General features: G+C 41.5%; 2 protein-coding genes across 6 annotated transcripts in view; both read right to left on the bottom strand.

Moving 5' to 3' along the window:
• Nucleotides 1-11931, bottom strand: part of LOC308243681 (cytochrome P450 4V2-like) — a gene marked incomplete at its 3' end in the record, with an annotated part of 49946 nt that extends 38015 nt beyond the window's left edge. Inside the window, exons 1-5 of one of the 3 annotated variants that reach the window (XM_080659377.1) lie at nucleotides 11342-11931; nucleotides 3976-4088; nucleotides 2493-2578; nucleotides 1544-1734; nucleotides 1095-1164 (exon numbers count right to left, since the gene is read on the bottom strand). In XM_080659377.1, the coding sequence (XP_080515503.1) occupies nucleotides 1095-1164; nucleotides 1544-1734; nucleotides 2493-2578; nucleotides 3976-4088; nucleotides 11342-11555 (674 nt within the window). In that variant the 5' untranslated portion in view covers nucleotides 11556-11931. The remainder of the gene's footprint in view (nucleotides 1-1094; nucleotides 1165-1543; nucleotides 1735-2492; nucleotides 2579-3975; nucleotides 4089-11341) is intronic. The other 2 variants (XM_080659378.1, XM_080659379.1) reach the window with 2 other exon arrangements.
• A 1518-nt stretch (nucleotides 11932-13449) lies between these two features.
• The window catches only part of FAM149A (family with sequence similarity 149 member A), a 65601-nt gene continuing 55362 nt past the window's right edge, over nucleotides 13450-23688 (bottom strand). Inside the window, exons 14-15 of one of the 3 annotated variants that reach the window (XM_080659373.1) lie at nucleotides 19492-19602; nucleotides 13450-13691 (exon numbers count right to left, since the gene is read on the bottom strand). In XM_080659373.1, the coding sequence (XP_080515499.1) occupies nucleotides 13663-13691; nucleotides 19492-19602 (140 nt within the window). In that variant the 3' untranslated portion in view covers nucleotides 13450-13662. Of the gene's footprint in view, nucleotides 13692-19286; nucleotides 19603-20078; nucleotides 20861-23688 lie in introns of those variants that run through there. The other 2 variants (XM_080659372.1, XM_080659374.1) reach the window with 2 other exon arrangements.

Here is a 23688-nt window from a genome sequence, read left to right as displayed (position 1 = left end):
TCTTTCTAAACAATTATTATAGTTTATAAGTTTATACTAATTTGTTTCGATGCTTGTCTCCCTGTTATTCTGTTTTGTGGACCACTATAATACTAGTCAGTATCTTATGTAATGAATGGCAGATTATATCCTATATATTAAAAGCCTAATAAGTTGAGTGTCTGGTCATTCCGTCGGCCATTCAACCAATCAAAGTGTAATATACTAATGATATGCTAAGGCCACTCAACTGCTCGCTATGATGTGCACTGACCACCAGGGGGCAGATACTCCGACCAGTACGTTGGCTTGCTGCTGGGGTCAGGCAGATCAGGATTGAATGAGAAGGGCCGGACACGCCCTGGAGCCCTTCCGGGTTCCCTTCCTGGCTGGTCAACTTCCCGCATCCCTCCCTAGCATGATTGTGCACTGGTGGTGTCCCTCGGACTGGCCTGTGCTGTCTTGCAATCCGGGCAGGGGACACCCCCAACCCCTGCTGAGTGCATGAATTTCATGCACCGGGCCTCTAGTATGGTAATCTGTGTTAAAACGAAATGGGCAGTGGACTTAAAGACAAAAGTCCTTAAATCAAACCCTGGCCCTGCCTTTTAATAATTGAATAATCTCAAGCAATTTTTCAAATAAATGTACAATTTCAATTAAAAAATAATACACACTCAGTGGAGAAAATATGGGAAAAGAAAATTAATAACAACTCAAAAAACAAGAGATAGGAGCACACAACATAAAACAATAATCACAGCTAACATTCTGGAATAATATCTATAATTTTTTTAATGAATAATTTTTATGCCTAGTGGCTATCATGCTAAAAATATTGTTTTTATCTTTATTTTGTCACTAAGCATCATAATGTAATTTCTCAATATAACATAAAATCATTTAAAATTATACCATAGCCTGGGGGCGTCATAATTTATGCAATAAATCACCTACTGTTAAAATGCATACATAAATGATTAGGTTGATTTTTAGTGCAATATTTCATTGTGAAACAATGACAAACATACAACACAGACAAAAAATTATTAGTGATGTTTTTTAAAGCTTGAATCAATAACAATTTTAAAAATGATTAGAAAGGCTCCGTTTACCTATAAACTGCACGGACATACTCAGAATCATCATTATTCTGAGCATCAATATTCTTGCCCATAGCTGTTTCTGCAAAATATGGGTGAGAAGCAACCATTCAATTCATGCACATGCCTTGTGTTTAATTTCCAGTGGCAAACACTTGAAAAAAGACATAAATTCCTATACATGTTAGAATTGTTCCTTTCCCCTTTCACTCTTGCACCTTTTGTTTCTCCTGCTCCCTGTTCCTGCTCCTTCTTCCCTCTGACCTTCCTGGCAGGTTGGCTCTGCTCGGAGCCCTAGCAGTGGGTACTGCTTCTCAGGAGCCTAATTTAGGGGAAAGACCACCCCAAAGAAGCCAATATCCTTTCTAACCCCTACATTTGCTTCCCAATGAAGTGTTATTTTCTATTTGGGCCATTTTATGTTTACACCATAGCTCTAGAAACAAATCAATGAGACTTACCACAGATGATATCTAAGGCACAAAGAGTGATGTAAAAAAAGCAGTTAAATTTTTCTCCGTCAACATGTTTTTCAAGCTTATTAACCAATATGTTGGCTTGTTCATTCATGACATCTAAGAAGTCTTCCAGAATGGTAAAATGGAAAGTGGGTGTTAACAGTTTTCTCCTAGAGCGCCATTTGTCTCCAGAACTAGAAATACAAGACATGGTTACAAAGGAGAGAAAAGCAACATCCAAAACAAATAAAGCATAGTCAAGACAACAAATTCTTCTTAATCCACAGATTCCCGAATGCTTTGGTCAGAATGCCAAGGGGAGATTCTTACACAGTTACAGAATGGACATATTTTAGATACCCTTCTATATTACTAATATTTAAAAGAGCACTCATCAAAATTGAAAATATTAAAAAGTTTTCTAGATTTCTAAGTTCTGAGTTTCTAAAAAATTAGAAATTTACCCCTTTTTTTCAACCTTAACCCTCTGAAGATCAAGGAGCTCCATGAGTCTACTTTGATCTCTAACATCCTCGAAGTCTCCAAAGTCCCCGCCGAAGTCCTGCTTTCTCTTTCTCAGTTGACGTGTCCTGTTGCTGGATGGCAGCGCAAGGACTGACGTCACTGTGCTCCACTTACTTCTCCGGGGATGACTGCCTTTTTCACTGAATTTTCAAGGTTTCCCCGCTCCAAGCTCCCCTGTGCCGGACTCCCTTTACACACTGGCACTTTCTACCTCTCCTTGGAACACTGCTGATCATCATTATTGAATGCCACGGCTGGAGATTACTCTACACCCAGGGTTCCTGTCTCTCAGAGGCCCATTATCACCCAACCTTTTCAGCTTCTCCCTACTACCCGACAGCACATTCTTGCTATAGGAAAACCACCTTGTGTCAATGCCTGACATAAGTTATGCACAAGACAGCTTTACCGATTTACACTGACTTACCTTGTAAGAAGTCCTAGGCCAAGCCATGGTTGTAGGAAGGTGTACAGATAAGACTTGTCAATTTGCTTTGAGCTAGTTAAAATTACCTTAGAAAGAGAGAAAAGGAAAATGAGAGACAGCGATATGAAAGCCACCTTAATTATAAGAATACTGGGCTAGAACACAACTACTTTCTAAAGTAACATTTCATAACAATTACTTGGTTGTGGTTCGTTTTCATTACGGTGACACAAAGAAATGCAATTATTAGAGTTTGGAGCATCCAACTGTCACTCACTCTTGGAGACTTGCTGGAGTTGGCTGAAAGGAAAATGCTCAAGATAATTCCCTGACTCCTGCCATGAATTAGGAGCCAAGTGGAGCTCTTCATTGAGGGTAGGAGTGAGGGAAGAGAAGGTGGGTGAATCAAAGGATGACCACATTTAGGGAGATGGAAATCACAAGTTCATGATCAGCTATGTTGAATTGGAGGCATTCAAGCTGCCATAGTCTGAAAGCAGGAATGCAGCTCAGGAGTAAGGCTTACACTAGGTACGCATTTGAAAGTCTCCAGGGTGTAAGTGGCACTGGGAACCATGGGTATAGTTAGGTTGCCTGGAGCCAAAGTAAAGCAGAAGGGATGAGCATATGCACAAAATGCTTCTCAGGCTTCTTACTTCAGTTCCCTGCTTTGGACAGATCTCTATCTACATAGACTAAGCCCACTGATACTAGGCCAGCAATGGCTGAAACCCCACGTGTGGCCTCTCGCTATATCCTCTGGGCCAGTAGATTCTGCAGTGTGGTACCAGAGACACTCTAAGAGTTTTACACAATGAGTAAGAAAGATGTATCCAAGCCCAACAACCCTAGGAAATTGTGCTGTTAATTTTGCTCCATCAAGAGAAGGTCTGTTTATCCCATTTCTACTTCCTGACCCAAATTCTTTGTCATCAAACCTTCAGATAATACCCCCAATGTCATGATAATAAGTAAAAGAAAGGTAAACATTTTTTAGGAGCAATTTCAATAGCGTGAATTAACAACATCTTTCCCCATCAATATCAGATTAGTGAACTCTTTTAAAAAATTAACTTGAAACATTAAAAGTATGATGAATATTCTGAGCATCTTAAGAAAACACATGTATTTTATTAGTCTTATATTTTTGTAATCTTAAAACAGTGCCTGGCAGATGATATGAGCTCACCATGTAGGATAATCTATTTATGGTTCTGTTCAACTGAAGACTTCCCAAAAAGAGGACAAATATATTACTTGATACCAAATGTGTATAGACATGTAGAAGCTGCTACTCTTCCCAGAACTCAGACTATATCTGGAAAGCATTAAATGGCACCTTCACAGCCTTAGATATGTAATAGAATCCTCATTGCATTGAATTCAATTAAATATAAGGACATATATTTACTGTTTATTCTGATGAGATTCTCATACCACCAAATATACAGTGAAACATTGATCATAGTCACCATCAACTCACCTCTATAGTTTCGGCCTTATACATGGCTATAACTGGTACTGTGCCAAGCCAGACTTTGAGCATTGGCACATGTCTGTTGTGTCCAGTGTAATGAATCACCTGCTGGAAAAACTCTAGGAGAGAATATTTAATTTTAAATAAGTTCCTTACTGTGTCTTCTTTGGGTTTTTTACTCTTTTTATTTTGGGCAACTCACTCAATATCTCCCAGATCTTTCACATCTTGAAGCTAAACCACACAGTTGTCCTTACTAAATTATTAATGCATGAATTATGAGGCTAATTTAATTATGAATGCTATATGTGCAACAACCTGGTTAACTGTGAAATGCCAAGCACTGTGGATGTTTGTGGTGACCTTATGACATGCCTTCCCCAAGAACACTGAGGTTGTTCAGTTTCTCCTGACCTGCTTCAGGCTACACTTCTATAGAAAGGGAAACCTGTCCCAACACTCCAGCCCTGGTAGATAGATGCTTCCCTTTCACCCTCTCTAAAACAGCATTGAAGTTCCTCAACAAATTGAGATTAGAGCTACTATATACTCCAGCAATTCCTCTTCTGGGTATTTATCTAAAGAACATGAAAACACTAATTCAAAAAGATATATGCACCGCAATGTTAACTGCAGCATTATTTACAATAGCCAGGACATGAAGCAGCCTTAGGTGTCCTTCGATGGATGAATGGATAAAGAAGATGTGATAATAATGGCCCACCTGGCATGGCTCGGTGGTTGAGTGTTGGCCAGGTCAGGACATATGCCAGGGTTGCAGGCTCGACCCCCAGTGTGGGGCATGCAGAAGGCAGCCAATTGATGATTCTCTCTCATCACTGATGCTTCTCTCTCTCCACCGCTCACTTCCACTCCAAAATCAATACATATATATATACATATATATATAAAGATAAAATATTGTCCATTGTTATAACATGAATGGATCTTAAGGGTATTATGCTAAGTGAAATAAGTCAGACAGACAAGGACAAAAACAGACTGATATAACTCATATGTAAAATATAAAACAAAAAACTAACAAATGAACAAATATAACAAAATAACAACAAATTCAAGGATACAGGCAACAGAATAGTGGTTACAGAGGAGAAGGAGAGTGGAGAGAGGGCAAAGTAGGTAAATGGGGTTAAACAAGTGGTAATAGAGGGAAACTAGACTTTTGGTTGTGAGCACCGAAAAGCGTATACAGACATCAGATTATACTATTGTACACCTGAAATCTAGATAATGTTATTAACCCATGTTACCTCAAGAAAAAATAATTTAAAAAAACTCCTCTGTTTTACTAATCCTTCAACTTCTCAAATATCTCAGGGCCTCTCCAGAACCTCTTCCCTTTGTAGGAAACTCTTATTCCTACTGCTTTTTGTCTAATAACACTTACTTATTCTTCAAGTGTCATCTTAAATGTGATTTTGCTGCGAAGTCTTCTCTGATATTTTAAATAAGAGTTCTGGTTGCCCTAACCGGTTTGGCTCAGTGGATAGAGCGTCGGCTTGCGGACTGAAAGGTCCCAGGTTCGATTCCGGTCAAGGGCATGTACCTTGGTTGCGGGCATATCCCCAGTAGGAGGTGTGCAGGAGGCAGCTGATCGATGTTTCTCTCTCATCGATGTTTCTAACTCTCTATCCCTCTCCCTTCCTCTCTGTAAAAAAGCAATAAAATATATTTTAAAAAAAAAAAATAAAGAGTTCTGGTAATATAACTTCCCACCTTGGCTCCCATTTCTAGTACAGGCACCAGATCTCAGTATTTCTAAATACTGTCCTACAATAAAATAAACCAATTCTCCTTGGAGAAGTCACTGATTTTAGGGCTGAGGCAGAGAAAAATACCAGAAGGGTGGAATATATTATGGTGCCAGAAAATAAGGAAGTGCTCCAAAAATGATGGGGCCATGTTGAAACACCAAGCAGCCAACCTGAAAAGCTCCTAATACTCCAAACAGGAACAGTTTGTGCAACAGAATAAGTAATGATAGAATTAGTTTGTATCACTTCTCTAGTCAATACCTTATAGTTGTCAGTGTACAGACTTTCACCTCCTTGGTTAAATTTATTCAGGATGTTTTATTCAAATGTAAATGGGGCTGTTTCCTTAATTTCTCTTCCTGATAGTCCATTGTTAGCATAATGAAATGCAAGTGATTTTTGTATATTGATTCTATATCCTGCAACTTTACTAAATTTAGTTATTATTTCTAGCATTTTTGGGGGGTGGAGTATCCAGGGTTTCCTATATGAACAATCATGTCGTCTGCATTTTTTTTTTTTTGCCTAAATGTTTTGACTGGGACCTATAATACTATGTTGAATAAAGTGGTGAGAGTGAACATCCTTGTCTTCCTGATCTTAGAGGGAAAGCTTTCAACATCACATATGTTGTTCTTGCCAAAAATGCATAACCTCAATGAAACTCTGAAAAAGTAACAGACAAATCCAAACTGAGAGTGATTCTACAAAACACCTTCTCAGAAAATGTATCAAGGTCTTGATGTGTATGGAAAGACTGATAAATGATCAAGATTAGAAACGATTAATATTGAAGAGCATAACACAAGGAAGCACAACTACTATATGCCAGGTGAGATTTTGAATTGAGTCATGGAACAGAAAAAGAACATAGGAAGTGTTGTAAAATTCAAATAAGCGCAGTAGTATTCTTAAGAACATTGGACAAATAATAATTTTCTAGTTTTGACAATGATACTAATTGTGTAAAATAACACCATCAGAGGAGGCTTGCTGGGTGTATGGCATATGCGAACTCTATATTATTTTTACAACTTTCCTGTAGTTCTAATACAATTTGAATAAAAAGTTTATAAAGAAGGGGATTTTTATTATTCTGAAGCTGAAGAATAAAAAGTAAGCTGGAGGAAGATTAAAAAATATTTTGTTAGTAGAAGAGAAACACATACTCATGTGTGTGTGTGTGTGTGTGTGTGTGTGTGTGTGTGTGTGTATATATATATATATATATATATATATATATATATATATATATATAAAAGCCTAATATGTAAAGTGTCCTTTCGGGAGTTCAACCAACTGGGAATTCCATTGCCTGCTATGACATGTGCTGACCACCAGGGGACAGTGCAGAATGAAGGCAGGCCCAGGCTGGTGGCCAGCAGCTGCTAGGGACCCTACCCATGCACAAATTTTGTCACTGGGCCTCTAGTATATAAATAATAGGCTATGTCTACATTTCCTTGGATATAGGAAAAACTTTTTGGGGGGAATGTGATAAAAATGTGGAAGAAATGTCATACTGAATATAAGAAAGAATCATTAAGCTAAAAAATTACTGAGAAGCAGTGAGGAAAATGTACAGATTAGATAGGGAAATTTGGTAACCAATCAAATCATTTTCCCATGGCATGTCCAGATAGAAGAACGAATATGACGGAAGTACCTTGCTTCTTGAAAACACAACATGCTCACTCATCAACCTGCTCAACAACAGACAAATCCAAACTGAGAGTGATTCTACAAAATACATGACTCAGAAAATGTGTCAAGATCTTGATGTGTATGGAAAGACTGATAAACGGTCACAGATTAGAAAAGATTAATATTGAAGAACGTAACACAAGGCAGCACAACTACTATATGCCAGGTGAGATTTTGAATTGAGTCATAGATTCCACAGGCAAGGAACATGTACCGCCAAAGACCAGATCCCTACTCTCAGGGAATTTATAATCATAGGAGACGGTCACTGTGGTACTAATCACAGTATCAGGTCAAATGAAATGGGGGCTAAATTAGAAGGTTAAGTCTGAGGAGTTCTCGATTTTCATTGAAAGGACTGGAGAAATTCCAAGAAAGAGATGGCATTTGAGCATAAAAGAATGAGTTGGCTTTTTATAGGAAGAAAAAGGAAGTTAGGGTAAACCAAGCAGCAGAAATAGCAGAGCAGAGCAGAGGCAGGGAGGTCTGAAAATGGCCTATCGGTTTAGCCAAAGCACAGGATGGGGATGACAACATTGATAGATGAGCTTGGAGTGTTGGAAGGCTAAAGGAGTTGGGTTTTCTTTTACAGTCTCTAGGCAATGTCTGAAAGTTCCTGAGGAGTGCTAGAACCACAGTTATATTTTAGGACAATAACACGGAGGTGTGTGGGATCTGTGGACAACTTGGTATTCCGAGGCCACAGGAAGCTTCTGGGGTGGGAAAAAGACTGGGGTTCGATGCAGCCAGTGTTAGGGGCCCTGGTCCTGCTTTATGGCCGGTCCTTACATTGGGTGTGGGGAAATGGTGACCAGTAATCCCAACAACATTGAAGTAGTGAGGAAAGTTTGGGAGGTAACCCTTTCTGTATTGAAATCCCTGAGGGCCCATTGGGGAATGGTGCCCAGCATTCAGAAAGCTCAAACAATGACCAACTCTGGGTCAGCTCAGGAAACATTAAATTGGTGTGTGTGACCCGGAGTGGGGGTTGGGTGGGGTGGGGGAACACAGTGACTGAAGGAGTGGGGTACAGGGTCCAGCCCTCAGAGAAAAGACCTGGCAAAGGTTAGACAGAGCCCATGTCAAACAACATGAGGTCACGGGAGGACTAGGTTCCAATTAGGTTAGGAAATGAGGCCTCTCATGAGGAGGGAGGGGTAAGGAGAGCAGACTGGCTGGGAGACAGGTGGTACCCAGGGTTTTCCAGGCAAAGGGAATGCCCCCTTGACAGCAGCAGGACTAATGCCCACAGCACTGTGAGGCTCCCAATACAGATGGCACCTGAGGTGTTGACGGGTTGTTTTAACGGGAATTTGGGCCCCACAGACAGATTGACATGGCATAAAAAAACAACTATTAAACTTTCCAGCTCTTCTCCATGCCAATACATGTTCACATACTCAACTACCCCTGCTCCTTCTCCCATCCCTCAGCTCCCCCCACCCCTGGGCTTCAGGGCAAGCTGCTCACAGTGCAGCGGGAGAGGCTAAAGCGCAGGGATGTCCATTGCACGTGACACGGAAGAAACAGTAATTATTGTTTAAAGCGTTTGCACATTTGGGCCCCTCCAAACCCAATAATGAGTCTTCTAAGCCAGCTGACATTCATTCTGTCATTTATTTGCTGTGGAAGGTAATTAAACACCAGAGCAGAGCTAAGGGTTTTCGATGCCTTATGTCTTTTATGCCTCACCACAGTCAGGTGACAAACACTGTTACAGAAGTTAGTGAGCAACTGAGGAAGTTGTGCACAGCTGAGTAGTTGCACCATACCACAGCGCTGGTAAGTACAGGCCTGGCTTTGTACCCCAGGCACCCACACACAATGTGCCATGTTCCCCATTACATCACGCCGATTCAAAATGCCTTCCAGTCAAACCATTGGCTAAACTGCTGTGAAAGGAGGTAGGTCAGATCTACAGTGTCAAAATATGTGTAGCGTGGCCATAACCACTGCCTTGGTCTGCGCTGACAGAGGAGACAGGGAAATCAAAATCCGTGGTTTGACGGCCTCAGGTGGGCCCCATAGCAGGGAGCAGCTGGGGAAGACAGGTGCTGACAAAAAGGACTGGAAAAGCAAAAGATAGAGTTCAACAGCCTAGTTGGGAGTCAGTTGCAATTCTCCAGGTGAGACTTCTGAGGCCAGAATGCGGATGGTAGCCACACAATGAAGGGCGCAGCCTCCTGTATAAGACACAAGCGAACTGACGATGGGGAATACACCTTTAAATGTTGTGCTATGCCCAGTTTGCTGAGCTCAATGCTGGGCACAAAGGAGGGCCTCAAATAAGTGCATGAGTGACAATGAAAAAATTGACTCAAACCAAGTTCTGGACAATGGTCTAGAAAATGCACGCATTCAATGTCATCCTCAAAGGAACTGCAATATAGTGACTTTTACAAGTAGAGGGTAACACACTCTAACTTAAGGAGTTTTAAACAACTTGTTAAAGTCAAGCAATTTGGTTACAAGCAGAAAGGGACCAAAGGTTGGTCTCATGTCCAGATCCTGTAGTGTTTATGCATTAAAAAGTCCCCTTGAGAAAGATAAGGTGTTATCATTCTCTTGTCTCCGGAAGTAACTGTAAGGAGAATTACTTTAAATAATCCAGTAACTCACAGTTTGTTTTGAAATGAATTTTATTCACTAGAGATTTCAATTCTTAGAAAATTCGCCCAAAAGACTATGATGAGATTTCTTAAGTATATTGTTTCCTGTTGGGGAGGAGGGGTCTATATTTCTACACCATTCTTTTTTTAATATTATAAAGCCTTTGGGTCGAAGGGAAGTTTCGCTCTGCCTTTAGTGTTCGCCATGATGATTGGATTCTAATTCTGGGCTCATTTAAAAATATGTCATTTGGGGCAAATCTTTTCAGTTCTGGGTATCTCAACTTATACAGCCACGAAGATGAAGTGCTAAGATCTAACTCACCCTCCCTCATGGGGGATGCAAACATCAGGGACTTTTAAGAGCTTTCTAACTTAAAGTGATCCCTCTACCCCCATCATAACGTAACGTAAAGCTATCTCTTCAAAAGATGATTTCAATAAAAGAACGATTCACTCTTTAACAAATAAGATTTCTGAAACTTGCTGTATGCCTTTTGGGGCAGGCCTTGAAGAAAAGCATCATAATTCATTGTTGTTATGTAACCTCCACCGAAGGGCCAAGGAGGAATGAAAGTTGTGGTGAAATCTGGTGATTTCTGGAGGGAGAGGCTCTGTTCTCAAGTGCATTTCTCGTACCTTATTTTAGAGAGAGAGGAGAGAGAGAGAGAGATAGAGAGAGAGAGAGAGAGACTAAGTTATAATTTGTGTCTGCCTTTAGGACTTGAACAGTAAAGAGAGAAGAAAAAACAGGTGGTGTTTTTTGTTGTTGTTGTTTTCTTATTAAATATATTTTTATTGATTTCAGAGTGGAAGGGAGGAGAGAGATAGAAACATCAATGATGAGAGAGAATCATTTATCAGCTGCCTCCTGCACGCCCCCCACTGGGGATGGAGCCTGCAACCCAGGCTAATGCCCTTGACCAGAATCAAACCCAAGATCCTTCAGTCCTCAGGATGAAGCTCTAACCACTGAGCCAAGCCAGCTCGGGCTACAGGCAGTGTTTTAAGATAGCAGCAGCCAGGAGTTGGGAAAATGAGAAGAGAAAAAGCAGAAGGGCGAGAGTTTAGAAACACTGCACTTATATGTAATGAAAACTGGAGAGAGCTGGGAACCCATTATCCAGGGGGTGATAGGGTCGCCCCTCGCCCAGCAGCCTGCATCTCCAGTCCTGATGCTCCAGGCGGGTATGCGGGCGGGTGGTGCTCCCGCGCCTCGGTTCCCTGCAAGGGGCCCAACAGCCCGTGTCGGGGATGGGCCGGCCTGGGCGCCAAGTCCCTTACCTTTCCCTCCTGGCTCCACAATCACTGCGTGTCCCACAAAGGGGTAGGCGCCCGAAATGGTAGGGATGGGCCTCATTTGCAGGCAGTTATGCGCATAGCTCGCCAATATCTGCAGGAAGCTCAGGATGAGGGTGGCGGCCGCCAGGGTGATGGCGCTGAGCGCGCCCCAGAGCAGCAGCTTCTGCCCGACGTGCACCAGCCAGACGGCCATCATCGCGCCAGCGGTCGGCTCCGCACGGGGACTGAGACCCAGAACCTTGGGCCAGGTGCTTGGGGCCAGGGCCTGATCCAGCCCCTGCAGTTCAAGTGCGGGGCCCTGGGAGGAGTCCCGCAATTCCCGGGGGCCGGCCGAGAGGGCGGGGAAAGGGGTGGTGCCAGGCCCAATAGCCTCTCCCTCCTCCAGCAACCACAAGCCCAGGCGCCCAGAAGCGGAACTTCCCGCGTAGGGACCGCCCTGCCCCCTGGGGACTGGGTTGGGGCCTCCCGGGCTGGGAGGAAAGCGCCGCGGGTTGTTGTTGTGCAGACAAAAGTCCAGTAACGCGCACGGGAAGACCGATGCTGAAGGCAGAGTGCGCTGAGAAGAAATGAAGGCACTTAAGGGGCGTGGGGAGGAGAATGGGGTGCAATTTAGGGCAACTTCAGGATGGAGAGGCGCCCTGGGGTGGGGAGGGCTGATTTCCGTTAAGGAGTGAGCCATATGTTTTAGAATGGAAGTAAAGGGGCACCGGGTTTGAAGTTCGGTTTGGGGTTAGTTTTTCCCTGGCTGGGCGCCTAGCCTCCTGATGCTTCCTTGCGCAAACAGGAGTGTCTTGTGCTCTCCTGGCACTGGCTGGGAGCAGAGGTGGGTTGCATCCTGGCTGAGCTTCAGGGTCATTCAGAACAGCTCCCTACTTTGACCTGGGACTCCAACCTGAGGGAGTAGGTAAAATTCGTCATCAGGTCACGGGAGAGCTGAATAATGTTCTTGTGATCCCAATGGTTTCCAAATTATCCTCGGGACCAAGAGAACATCGGGGCGGGTAGGAGAGGATGAAGGGCAAGGTCTCTGGCAGAGGTAGAGATAAGAGATGCTGGCAGAGCCGGGCCTGGATAAAGGAACAATAATTATGAAATAACTCCCAAAGACAAACCACTGAGCCTATGGGAGGGAGGGAGGGAGGGAGGGAGAAAGGAAGGAAGGAAAGGGGAATGATGGTGAGAAGGGTGCCCCAATTCTGCCCGATGGCTGTGTTCACTGACTACGAATTTTCCTTCTTCAGGTAGCGGGACCCCAATCCTGACTCTGGTTCTCTTTTCTGCAGGTGATCCTTCCTGCAAAGGCGCTGGGCTGGGAGTGTCCCTCTCCTGGGAGCAGGTCCATAGTGACAGGGGAGGCGCCAAGGGAGATGACATAAGTGGAGAAACGCCCTGGATCCCTACTTTGCTCCATCCCCTCCGTTTAACTTGCCGCTCCTGTACAGGTTGCAGGGCCTCTTCAGGGCAGAGCAAAACATGCTTAAGGCTTTTCTCCAACTGATTTTTTTCAGTCATCTATCTGCACTGACATGGGAAAAGGTTCAGGAACTAGTAAGTGAAAGATGAACCTTAAAGCTGCAGAACAGAGTACATAATGTAATGCCATCTTTGGGGGGAAAAGAAGTTTCGTTCTCTGCAGCTAATGTCTGGGAGGAAAATCACTGGTCAACCTTATGGGATGTCCACGGAGAAGAACTTACATTCTTTATTTTATTCACTTTGATATTATTTCATGTGTTTAAGACTTTACAATACATTTTCTTTAATGTCTTTAAGTAGATCTCATCTCTCTAAAAGTCTATCACAGCTATGAAAGTATGGGATTTGTCTGTATCTGACTCTGCTCATCTCTGTGGACAAAACAAGGAATATGTAACCATTACCCTGAAGAGGTGGAGAAGGGGGAGGGCGGAGTGCTTCAGGCAGCAGCCAACATGAGCAGGTCGTGCTCCAAAGCAGAGAAGGGTGTGCTGGGTTCAAGAAAGTGTGCAGGGGACCCTTGCTTGGAGCCCAGGGTGGCTCAGGGTGACCAGGACAAGACGATGTTCCCAAGTAACATGGACCAGCTTGAATGGACCTTGACTCCCAGGCTTAGGAATTGAATCTTTATTTTGAAGGCCATTTGTGGGTGAGACAGAGAGCACTGAGGATTTTTTAAAAGGGACAATAAAACAAAAGCCCTGTGTCTTTGTTCCCTGAGTCTTCGTTCTCATCCTATTTGTTACCAGATATTTCAGACTAGACTGGTCAGATGGCCAAGCTTGAGAGAAACCCATGGCGACACCCTTCTCTCCTGGCAGCCAAGTTCACAGTGTTGTGCCTTCGAATGTCCACCCTGAAACATAATGAATCTCTGTGTGGGGAGCATGGCATTGCCACGGTGAAGACCATCTACCTACATTTATCACCGCTATGTCAGCTTCATGGCACTCATCCAGCCGAGTAGGGAGCTGTCTCCTAACTTTGTCTCTTGAAGATTCTTTCTATATTAAAGGACAACTTTCTTTCCACTTGGAAGATCTTGGCTACTCTCCCCTGCTTGAAATACATGCCTTTGAAAGTTAAAGTCATGGGCCAGAATAAGTTATAAACCAAAGCAAAGCTTTGTAAATGTTAACACTTCTATTTCCTTAAAATTTCTGTCACTTGGAATGATTCCTAATATGGAAAATTCCTAATTTAGATTAAAAAAAATAAATGCTGGCTAAATATAAAACTACTAGATGCCTGGTGCACGAAATTTATGCACGGGGAGTGTGTGTCCCTCAGCCCAGCCTGCACCCTCTCCAATCTGGGATTCCCCTCACAATTCAGGACTGCTGGCTCCCAACCGCTCGCCTGCCTGCCTGCCTGATTGCTCCCAACTGCTTCTGCCTGCCAGACTGATCAACCCCTAACCACTCCCCTGCCAGCCTGATCGATACCTAACTGCTTCCCTGCCAACCTGATTGCCCCCAACTGCCCTCCCCTGCAGGCCTGGTCACCCTTAACTGTCCTCCCCTGCAGGCCTGGTCACCCTTAACTGTCCTCCCCTGCAGGCCTGATCACTCCCAAATGCTCTCCCTTGCAGGCCTGGTTCCTCCCAACTGCCCTCCCCTGCTGGCCTGATTGTCCACAACTGCCCTCCCGTGCCGGCCATCTTGTAGCAGCCATCTTGTGTCCACATGGGGCGGCCATCTTTGACCACATTGGGGCAGCCATCTTGTGTGTTGGAGTGACAGTCAATTTGCACATTACCTCTTTATTAGATAGGATATTATTCACACTTATAAATAGCAAATTACCAGGAAAACAGGACACTGTCATGAGTTGTTGAATCACTAAGATCAGATAAAGTGCACTTTACTTAAAAAGTACAGTTTTATGGACAAGCATCATCAGTTCTATGTGACTACCCCCAGGTCATACAATAGAACATGAAATCATATTGTATGTACTCTTTTGTATCTGTCTTCTTAAACTGAACATTATTCCTGTGAGGTGACTCTATATTGTGGTGTGTAGTATTTTTCATAACTGTATATTATTCCATTGTTTAACTATACTACAACTTATTAGCCATTTTGTGACCAATGGTTGTTTCAGATATAGATATATATATATATAATTTCAAAATAATGTATAAACACTTTAACAGCTGATAGCTCTATTTTGAAAATGAAATGTATTTTAATAAACTCTGCCTTTACAATTATTGAAAGTGTGTGTATACATTTTTTGGGACACCCTATATATACATACATATTTAGCTTATTAATCCTGTTTCTATGGAGAATCCTTACTAATATAATCATCTTATTAAATGGATTCCTATTATTTGATGTTTTTGAGGCTATTATAAGTAGTATTTTTATATTTTATTATCTAATTATTGTTAGTATGTAGAAATGCAAATGCATTGTATGTTGATCTTGTATTTAATGAGCTTGCTAAAATCACATACTGATTTTTAAGTATATCTGTAAATTATTTTGATGTTTTTTGTGAAGAATGAATTTTTTCTTTTCTCCCAATTTTTAAGACCCTCTGTATTTTAATCTGGCCCTATCAAGCTGGCCAGGACATCCTGTATAGTGATGAATAACTTTGGTGGCTAGCAGAAACTTTGTACATTGCTTCTGGAATCAGTGGGTAGAGTTGAATATTTTACCTTTAAGTATGAAGTTTGCTGTAGGGTTTTGTTTTTTTTCCTCTCTCACTAAATACCCATAAGCAAATGATACTTGTTCCCTTCTCTCCCTAGATTACTACGAAGTTTTATTATGAATGAATTTTCTCAAAGACTGTCTCTGTTTGTTGAGACTATCACACGTTTGTTTTCTTTACATCATTTGTTCACTGATTATTTTTCACATGGTGGACCAAACCTGAATGCCTTACATAGATCTAATGTGCATGGCATTTGTTACCCATTTCATACCTGCCTGATTGGATTTGCCACAATCTTGCTTAGGAGTGTATCGTCTGTGTTCAGAGATGAGAGACGGGATTGGCCTATAACTTTCTGCTTTTTTTTTTTTTTGTAATACCCTTATCAGTTTTTGTATAAAGGTAATGCTAGCCTTAGAAAATAACTTCGTATTACCTTGAAAAACATTCTATGTGGGAGTTATCGATGCTATATTTTCCTTAAATATTTGGAAGAATTAACCCTGGAAGTCATCAGGACTTGGAATTCTCTTTGAGAGAAGGATTTTAAGTATAGATTTAAGTCTATAATGGATATAAACCTCTCCAGGTTTCCTATTTCTTCTTCGTCTGGTGATAAGTAATATTCTTCAAGGAGTTTAAACATTTCATCTAAATTATCATACCACATTAGTCATAATATACTGGTTAAATTCTAACATCTGTAAGATCGGTAATGATATGCCCATTTTTATTCTTTGAGAAACTTTTCCCTACATTTGACTTCAAAAATTCTACATTCTCTTGACTTTTATTCTCCCTCTCCAGTCATTTTTATTGTTTGCTTCAGTGCTTTCTTTTCACATCCTGTACCTCTAGATGTTAAAGAGGGTCAGAACTCTTTCCCTGCGTCTTTGTACTCATTCTCTTGGTTATCTCATCCATTTCAGTACCTAAATACCATCTCTCTGCTGAATTATACTTCCCAGTCTATACCTTTTCTCTAAACCCCAGGTGTAGATACCCAAATACCTCAACATCTCCACTTAGGCATCCAATAGGCATCTCAAACAACATGTCCCAGCCAACACCTTGAAGTCAATATTGATTCTTTCTTTATTTACATTTCATATCTAATTCCACAGCAAATCTCACTGACTTAACTTTCAAAACACATCCAAAGTCCTCTGACTTTGAGCAGCTACATCACAGTCATATGACTGAAACATTGTCTCGGGTCATATTGCATTACTCTGTCCTGAAATCTTTCCAGTTGCTTCCTATTTCAGATAACTTTCCCTTTCCAAGGACAAAAAGGATCTTAATCACTCCACTCCTATCATCTACTATTATTCACCCGCTTGCTTATTGCATTCTATCCTCCAAAGGCCTCTTTGCTGTTCTTCAAACCCCTGGGTGTGCTCCTATTTTAGGCCTCTGTGTGTTTTTTCCTATGTCTAGTATTCTCCTTTTCATATCTACATGGCTTCTTATCTCACCTTCTTTGCATCTTTGCTCAAATATTACCTCTACAATAAACCTTCCCTTTCTAAAGTTGGAGCCCTATTTTAGGTTTCTTCATAGCATGTATTGCTATCTGACCTTATATTATATTTTTGTTGCCTTGGTTATTGAAAGCAATTACAACAAGAACATAGTATCCAAATGATTTATGACATTAAAAAACTGATTGCCTCCTCCACTAGCCTCAAAGTTCTGTTAGGGCAAAGACTTCATCTTGTTCAGTCCAATGCTTAGAACAGAATCTAAATGAAAAGAAGGTGCTTGATAAACATTTGAGGAAATAATAAATCCATGATGATGACCACACAGAAATGTCATCTTCAGAAACAAATTTTAAATTGGAGTATCTATCAAAGAGGTAAAACCCTGAAAAATATAGATGGATATATATTTTGAATTCACAAAAGAATGTTTACTATCTGGTTAGAAATATAAATGAGTGAATAACCTATGTATATGCAGAGTATAGAGGTATTCACACAAATTATATAAAAATTGGGAACCTAAACAAGCTTTTATAAATGCAATAAATTTCTGAAAACTCTTTCAACACTTTATATTTTATCAAAAATTAAAGAATTAAAAACCCTGGACAATTGATCTGTGATCATAAGAAAACAATGACAATAAAAATATCATACCCAAATGATTTGTGATATTATAAAAATGTACCTCTTAATTGGTATACCAATTACATTCTAGGTCAGAATAACAATATAGATATTTCCTCTTACGTTATATTTTAAAAATCGAGCAGTTTTTTTATGGTATTTTATGTTTTTATATTATTTTTCAATTCCTTCATTCCTTCTTTGGTTTTGGATAAATTAACAGACATTTCATTAATGTAGTCTCTAACCGTTATTTAAAAACTAGAAGCCCAGTGCACAAATTTGTGCACGGGTGGGGTCCCTTGGCCTTGCCGGCAATCGAGGCCTATCAGAGGGCCTGCCAGGGGGAGGGGACCCGGGAGGTTGGCCGGCTGGCCCCACCCCTGATTGGGGTGGAGGGGCAATCTGGGGTGGTGCTGGCAGGGGGGAAGGGCCACGGGAGGTTGGGGGAAGCTGATCAGGGCCCAGATCAGGCCTGTTGGACCCCCGGTACACATCATAGCAACCAGTCGTTCCAGTCGTTCTGCTGTTCCTGTTGCTGGGCTTTTATTCATAGAGATTGACCTCAGGAGCAATTCAGTTTGCCTTTTTCAATTTTTAACAAAAATTTTAAGATGATTCATTTATCAATGATTATTATGAAAACACTGTCCTATCTTTTACCTAACCAGTTCAAGAAGCACCCTCCTTGGTATAAGAATTACTTACTAGCCTCTAAATCTCAATTAACCTGTAAGTAGAACATTCTCTTTAATACAGATATGAAAACATGTGCGGAGAGCAGGTTTTTTAAAGTCAGGGACAGAGCCAAGTCTTTTTGTTATGTCTAAAATGGTACTTTATCTTCCAATTGAAAACATTTAGAAGATATGAATCAAGATCATTGTACTTGGCTCCATATTTTAAAGTACTTTTATCAATATATGTAAATAATGGAATTTTTCAATTGTTGCACAACTCCAAAGCCAAATAAAATAAAGCTACCATTAAACCTTTTCAGCGGTTCTCTATGAAAAAATAATTCCTTTTGTATACTCTAATATTAGTGTAGGATGCATCTCAATCCTTTTTAAGAAGTCTGGGCTGATTAGGGAAGGACTTGGATGGTTCTTGGAAACCAATATAAAATAGCCTGAATGGCCCAGGTAGGTAGAAATGGCCCAGTTTGCCAGAAACTGATCATTGTCTCACTAATTAGAAAGATATGGACAGGGAGCGGGGAAGGCTGGTCAACAACCTTCATTGCTCTGAAAGGTCAGAGCTAGTTTGCTCACTGTTTAGTTGAGACACTGTTAGCTGAAGCAGCCTCCACCCATGTTTGTCTTATGTAAATTTCTGTTACTGGAATTTCCTGCCTAAAGGTTATGGGTGTATCCCATAGTCTTAATAAAAGGGGTAGCAAGGCCAGAGCAGGAGTAGCCCTCCCACTAGAGGTGGGCTCCCGCCTGGCCCCCAATATTCCCAAATTAATGCTTTTCTAGTCTCTTTTCATTTGTGTGCGGCCTCCTCCAGAACCCGAACCCTGAACCGGAACCCTGAACCACGCGGGACGTGAAAGGGGTCCCCACATCAGTTAGCAGTAATTATGGACAGAGAGCACCTAACTCCAGACCGCTAACATGTCTAGAAATTCCTCACGTCTGATAACTGCAGAATTAGGACTGATACTCTATCTTGAAAGTTTTTATAGATAATATTTAGGGTAGTTAGAAAATTCTTGGTGTAGGTTACTAAGCATTGAAAATATTACCTAGAATTATGGAGCTGTGGCCAATCAGAAGAGCCATAGACACAGTGACCATTCTCATGTCGACTCCCTAACCTGTTCCATGACTATAGAAATTAAAGCAGAGAATGTAAAGGAGAACGTACCAATTGGAGGCAAGGCTCTGGATAACACTAATTCAGGTGCCAACACTCTTCTTAATTTCCAGACGTTTATAAGTGGGCAAAGATCCTCTCTTCTTAGAGCCCGAAATACGTCTGAAAATAACCGATTATACATTTATAGGAATAGGTAGATAGATATAAGCTTCATTTTGGAATAATAAAAATTAAATCATTAAAATATAAATCTGATGGAAAAGAAGAATTACACAAGGTGAGATCTGAAAAGATCAAAATTGATCTAACAATTTAAATCATGATAAAGGGAAACAATGGGGCAGAGAGGAAAAGAGAAATGACCACAGAGCCTTGCCTCCAACGGATTAAGCCTCCTTTACATTCTCTATTCCACTTTCCATATGAAAGTCAGACAGGGATACGCTCAGAGGAAAATAAAGCAGAGCAAGAGGACAGAGAGCGGAGGGAGCTGCTGCTTCAGACAGAGGGATTGGGAAGGCTCCGTGCCCCGAGGCGACATCTGAGGACCCTCAGGTGGTGAGAAGAGGAAGATGCTGCTGCAAAGCCTCCTGTCCAATGGAGGAACACTGCAGTTGTGAACAGTAACGATGAGACCATATGCAATATATTTTAATTCTGTTTATATTCATAATTAAAATCTATCTCTTGATTTTAAAAATCAATAAACTGGGGATGCTTCTGAAAAGACCCCTGAACTTGAACATGAAAACTAGTAAAGCAAAATGGGCTTGGGAGACGTCACCACTGACGTTCCTCCAAGAGGTTCCTGACTAAACTGCCTTTGAAAAGGGTGTGAGAAAGTCAGCACACTGACCAGCACAGCCCCATCTTACACTGGCACACGGTACCCAAGATGCCTCTGCTATTTTCTCAAGAAGGAAATAATATCTATTTGTGATTAGGATTTGGAAGGAATTAATCATGGCATGAGACACAAAAATATGTCAAGATGCAAAGTTACAAAATGGCATATTACTGTATCTATTAAGTAGTGTATGAATTCGTACACTAATTATGTGTGTGTATGTATAGTTGATAAAAGGAAGGATTATAAACAGAGGTTCCTCTGAGCAAAGCCTAAAGGATCCATATTGATGAGCTTGACTTGTATTGTGTTTACAAGGCAAAGTGTTCACAATTAAGTTGTTTATCTGTCTGCGTTTCTCTCCGACAGTCCAATATCGCAGACTGCCGGGCCAACAGACACATAATATAATACTTGTTCTTCTGTTTTTCAAGTGACAAGTGGTCGCGGAGGCTCTGGGTGGCCCAGCAAAGGCTGCAATTCTGGGGCAGCAACATCAAGATGCCACTTGGAATCTCTTTCTTAAAGTCAGAGCTGTCCTCTGAAAAGACTTGGCTGGATACTGCGAACCTGAAACACCAACCAAAAGTGATTCTCATTAAGATGTTAATAATTCCAGCTCTCAAAAGCGTTGTTTTGTCTAGTCCATGCAGATGATATTTTTAAAAGAAGGAAGGTATTGATGTCACCTTTAACACAGCAGGAAACAGTCACGTGCGAAAGCTGCCATCTGGGGTGGAGAGGAAGGAGAGGAGCTCACCCCCACAAGCCTCGTGCGGGCCGTGTGTCCTTCCAGGCAGGTGGGGAGCAGGGTCCTTCTCCCCAGAGGTGGGTCCCAAGGCCCAGGCAGCTGAGTAGGGAGCTCTGTCGGCCCCACGGGGGTAAAAGCAAAGTCACCTGCCTTCCCGCTGTTGGGGACACCCCATCAGCTCCTCCTCTCTTTTTATTCCAGCCACAAAGACAATATGTTGGTAAGTTTATCGCTCCAGATGCTTTTTGACTTGGAAGCAAAGGTAAGAAAGAGACCACATGCTTGCTTGTCAAAGAAAAAGAAAATAAATCCTTAGAAATAGAGAAACACTTCTCGATGCACTCTCATTCCCTTCAACAGAAATGAAAAAGGGACTCTGACCGTCAGTAATAAATGGTGTCACAAGTTTCTGAAAGGAGCCTACACTGACTTAGATTTGGTGAAAAATCAGGAGTGCGGAGTTAAAGCAAATTCAGAGCCCAGTCCCGTCTCCCAACCTCACTCTTGTGTGCCCAACAGACTAGCCACTTAGCATGCTATAGTCAACGTCTCCAAAACACTTCATCAAAATTCCTCGAGTTCCCTCTTTCAGCATCTCCCACAGAATCATAAGTATCAGCCTTCACTCCTTTCTCTCTCACATACCCCAGGGTGTTCCTCCCAATTCGGTGGCTCATGCCTCCTCCAGGAAGGTTCTCTGCCCCTTTGCCCACCTGCATATCCAGCCAGGTGGCCCTGCTCACCACTCCCACAGCCCTTTGCATCTCCCCACTAGCCTGAATGTTCCTTCAGGCACAAAACAAAATGCCCTTGGTGTTTGAATCTCTGCCTTTAGCACAGAACTTGGCACAGAGTGAGCAGTTAGTACATTGTAATTTATTAATAAACAAACTTGGGTGTCTAATTTTGCTTGACCATCTTTGGTTCTGTTAAAAGCAATACTTGCTAATGTGGCATGGCTGTCTCTTAGAGAAAGAACTATTGTCACTGACCATGACAGCGAACAGCGCTAGCGAATGTATAAGAAAAAAAAAAGCATATGAAATGCTGAAGGGTATTCTCTAAGAAGAGGAAGAAGAAGAAAAAGGTAAAGATAAAATTATGAACAACAAAGTGACAACAAATACATATCTATCAACAAGTGAGCCTAAAAATCAAATGAATAAAAAGCCTGATGAACAGAACAGACTGGTGACTGTAAGAATCAGGGGCATGGAAAGGGAGCAGACAGACAATTCTCAGGGAAGGAGTGGTGGGGGGTGCGGGAAGAGATTAGACAAAGAGCTTACACCTATGGATGAGGTCAGTGGGGGTGAGGTGACTGGAGTGGGGTGGGAACCGGGTGGAAGGGAGCTATGGGGGAAAAAAGAGGAACATCTGTAATAATCTGAACAATAAAGATTAAAAAATAAAAAGCACTTGAAAGGTACAGCAGCCTGGAGCGATTAAACATTGGAGAAAAATCTCAAAGGGCTAAAGAATCTTTGACATCACTCTGCTACAGAACTATACAAGGGTGATGAAGGGTGATGCACCAAACCTGTGTTGTTCCAATGCTTCAATTTTGCTAAATTTATTTTAAAATTATAATATATGAAGTATTTCCCTGATAATAGCAATTATCCTTTACATGTCAGATGATCTGTAATACAAATGGTCATAATTTGTATTATGAACATTTACAGCAAACAATGTCTTTCTGGCATCTAGCTAGGTCCTTTCCATACATTTTTCCAATAATTATTTTATCAGCCAGCCTGTTATAAAAGAAGAAACTGAGGCCCAGAGAGAGACTGAGACAACCCAAAGATTGCTCGGTTGGTAGGGGGCAGTGCTAGGATGGAACCCAAGCATTTGAGCCCAGCCGGCGTGGCTCAGTGGTTGATCATTGACCTATGAACCAGGAGGTCACGGTTTGATTACCGGTCAGGGCATATTCCCAGGTGGTGGGCTTGATCCCCAGTGTGGGGCATGATCTATGATTCTCTCTCTCATCATCGATGTTTCTATCTCTATCCTTCCCCCTTGCTCTCTGAAATCAATAAAAAGATTTCAAAATAAAGAAAAATAAACCTTGATTCCAGGGTGGCACACCTGATGACAATGCCATGTGGCCTCCCTGAATAAAAATGGTCATAACTGAAGCATGTGTGTGACACAGGACAAGCAATACTTAGTTCCCTTAGGAGCCAGTGTCCACGTATTTAGACTCCAGTAAGATTCTTTTCCAAATGCCATCTTGCCTATGACGATTTGACCAGATGCTTTATTTTTCATTACCCTTGACTGTGTTTGAATGATTTCACAAATTCGATATTATCCTCTCATACATATAAGCAGTATGGTGTGTTTGTGATCAGGGGCAGTTAAAGATGAAAAAGTATTGTGCAACAATAAAAGTTCATTTTGATCTATCGTTTGCCTTTGAAAAAAATGTTGGTCATAGTTTGAAAATTAAAACATTGGCTTGAATTCAGATGAGAAACTTTATTCTTCGAAGAACACACTTATCAGTAAAACTCTACCTAAATAATTAGAGTGAACAAGTATGTATTAATTTTATTAAGCGTTTTTATTATTAGATCTTCAAAGAGAATCTAAGATTAGGGTTTCATTTAGGAGAAAAGCATGAACCTCCACAGCTGAA

The sequence above is a fragment of the Plecotus auritus genome (assembly GCF_963455305.1).
Source record: "Plecotus auritus genome assembly, chromosome: 3".
NCBI classification, from domain to species: Eukaryota; Metazoa; Chordata; class Mammalia; order Chiroptera; family Vespertilionidae; genus Plecotus; species Plecotus auritus.
Note: the sequence above shows the minus strand (reverse complement) of the source record. Positions and strands in the feature narration are given on the sequence as shown.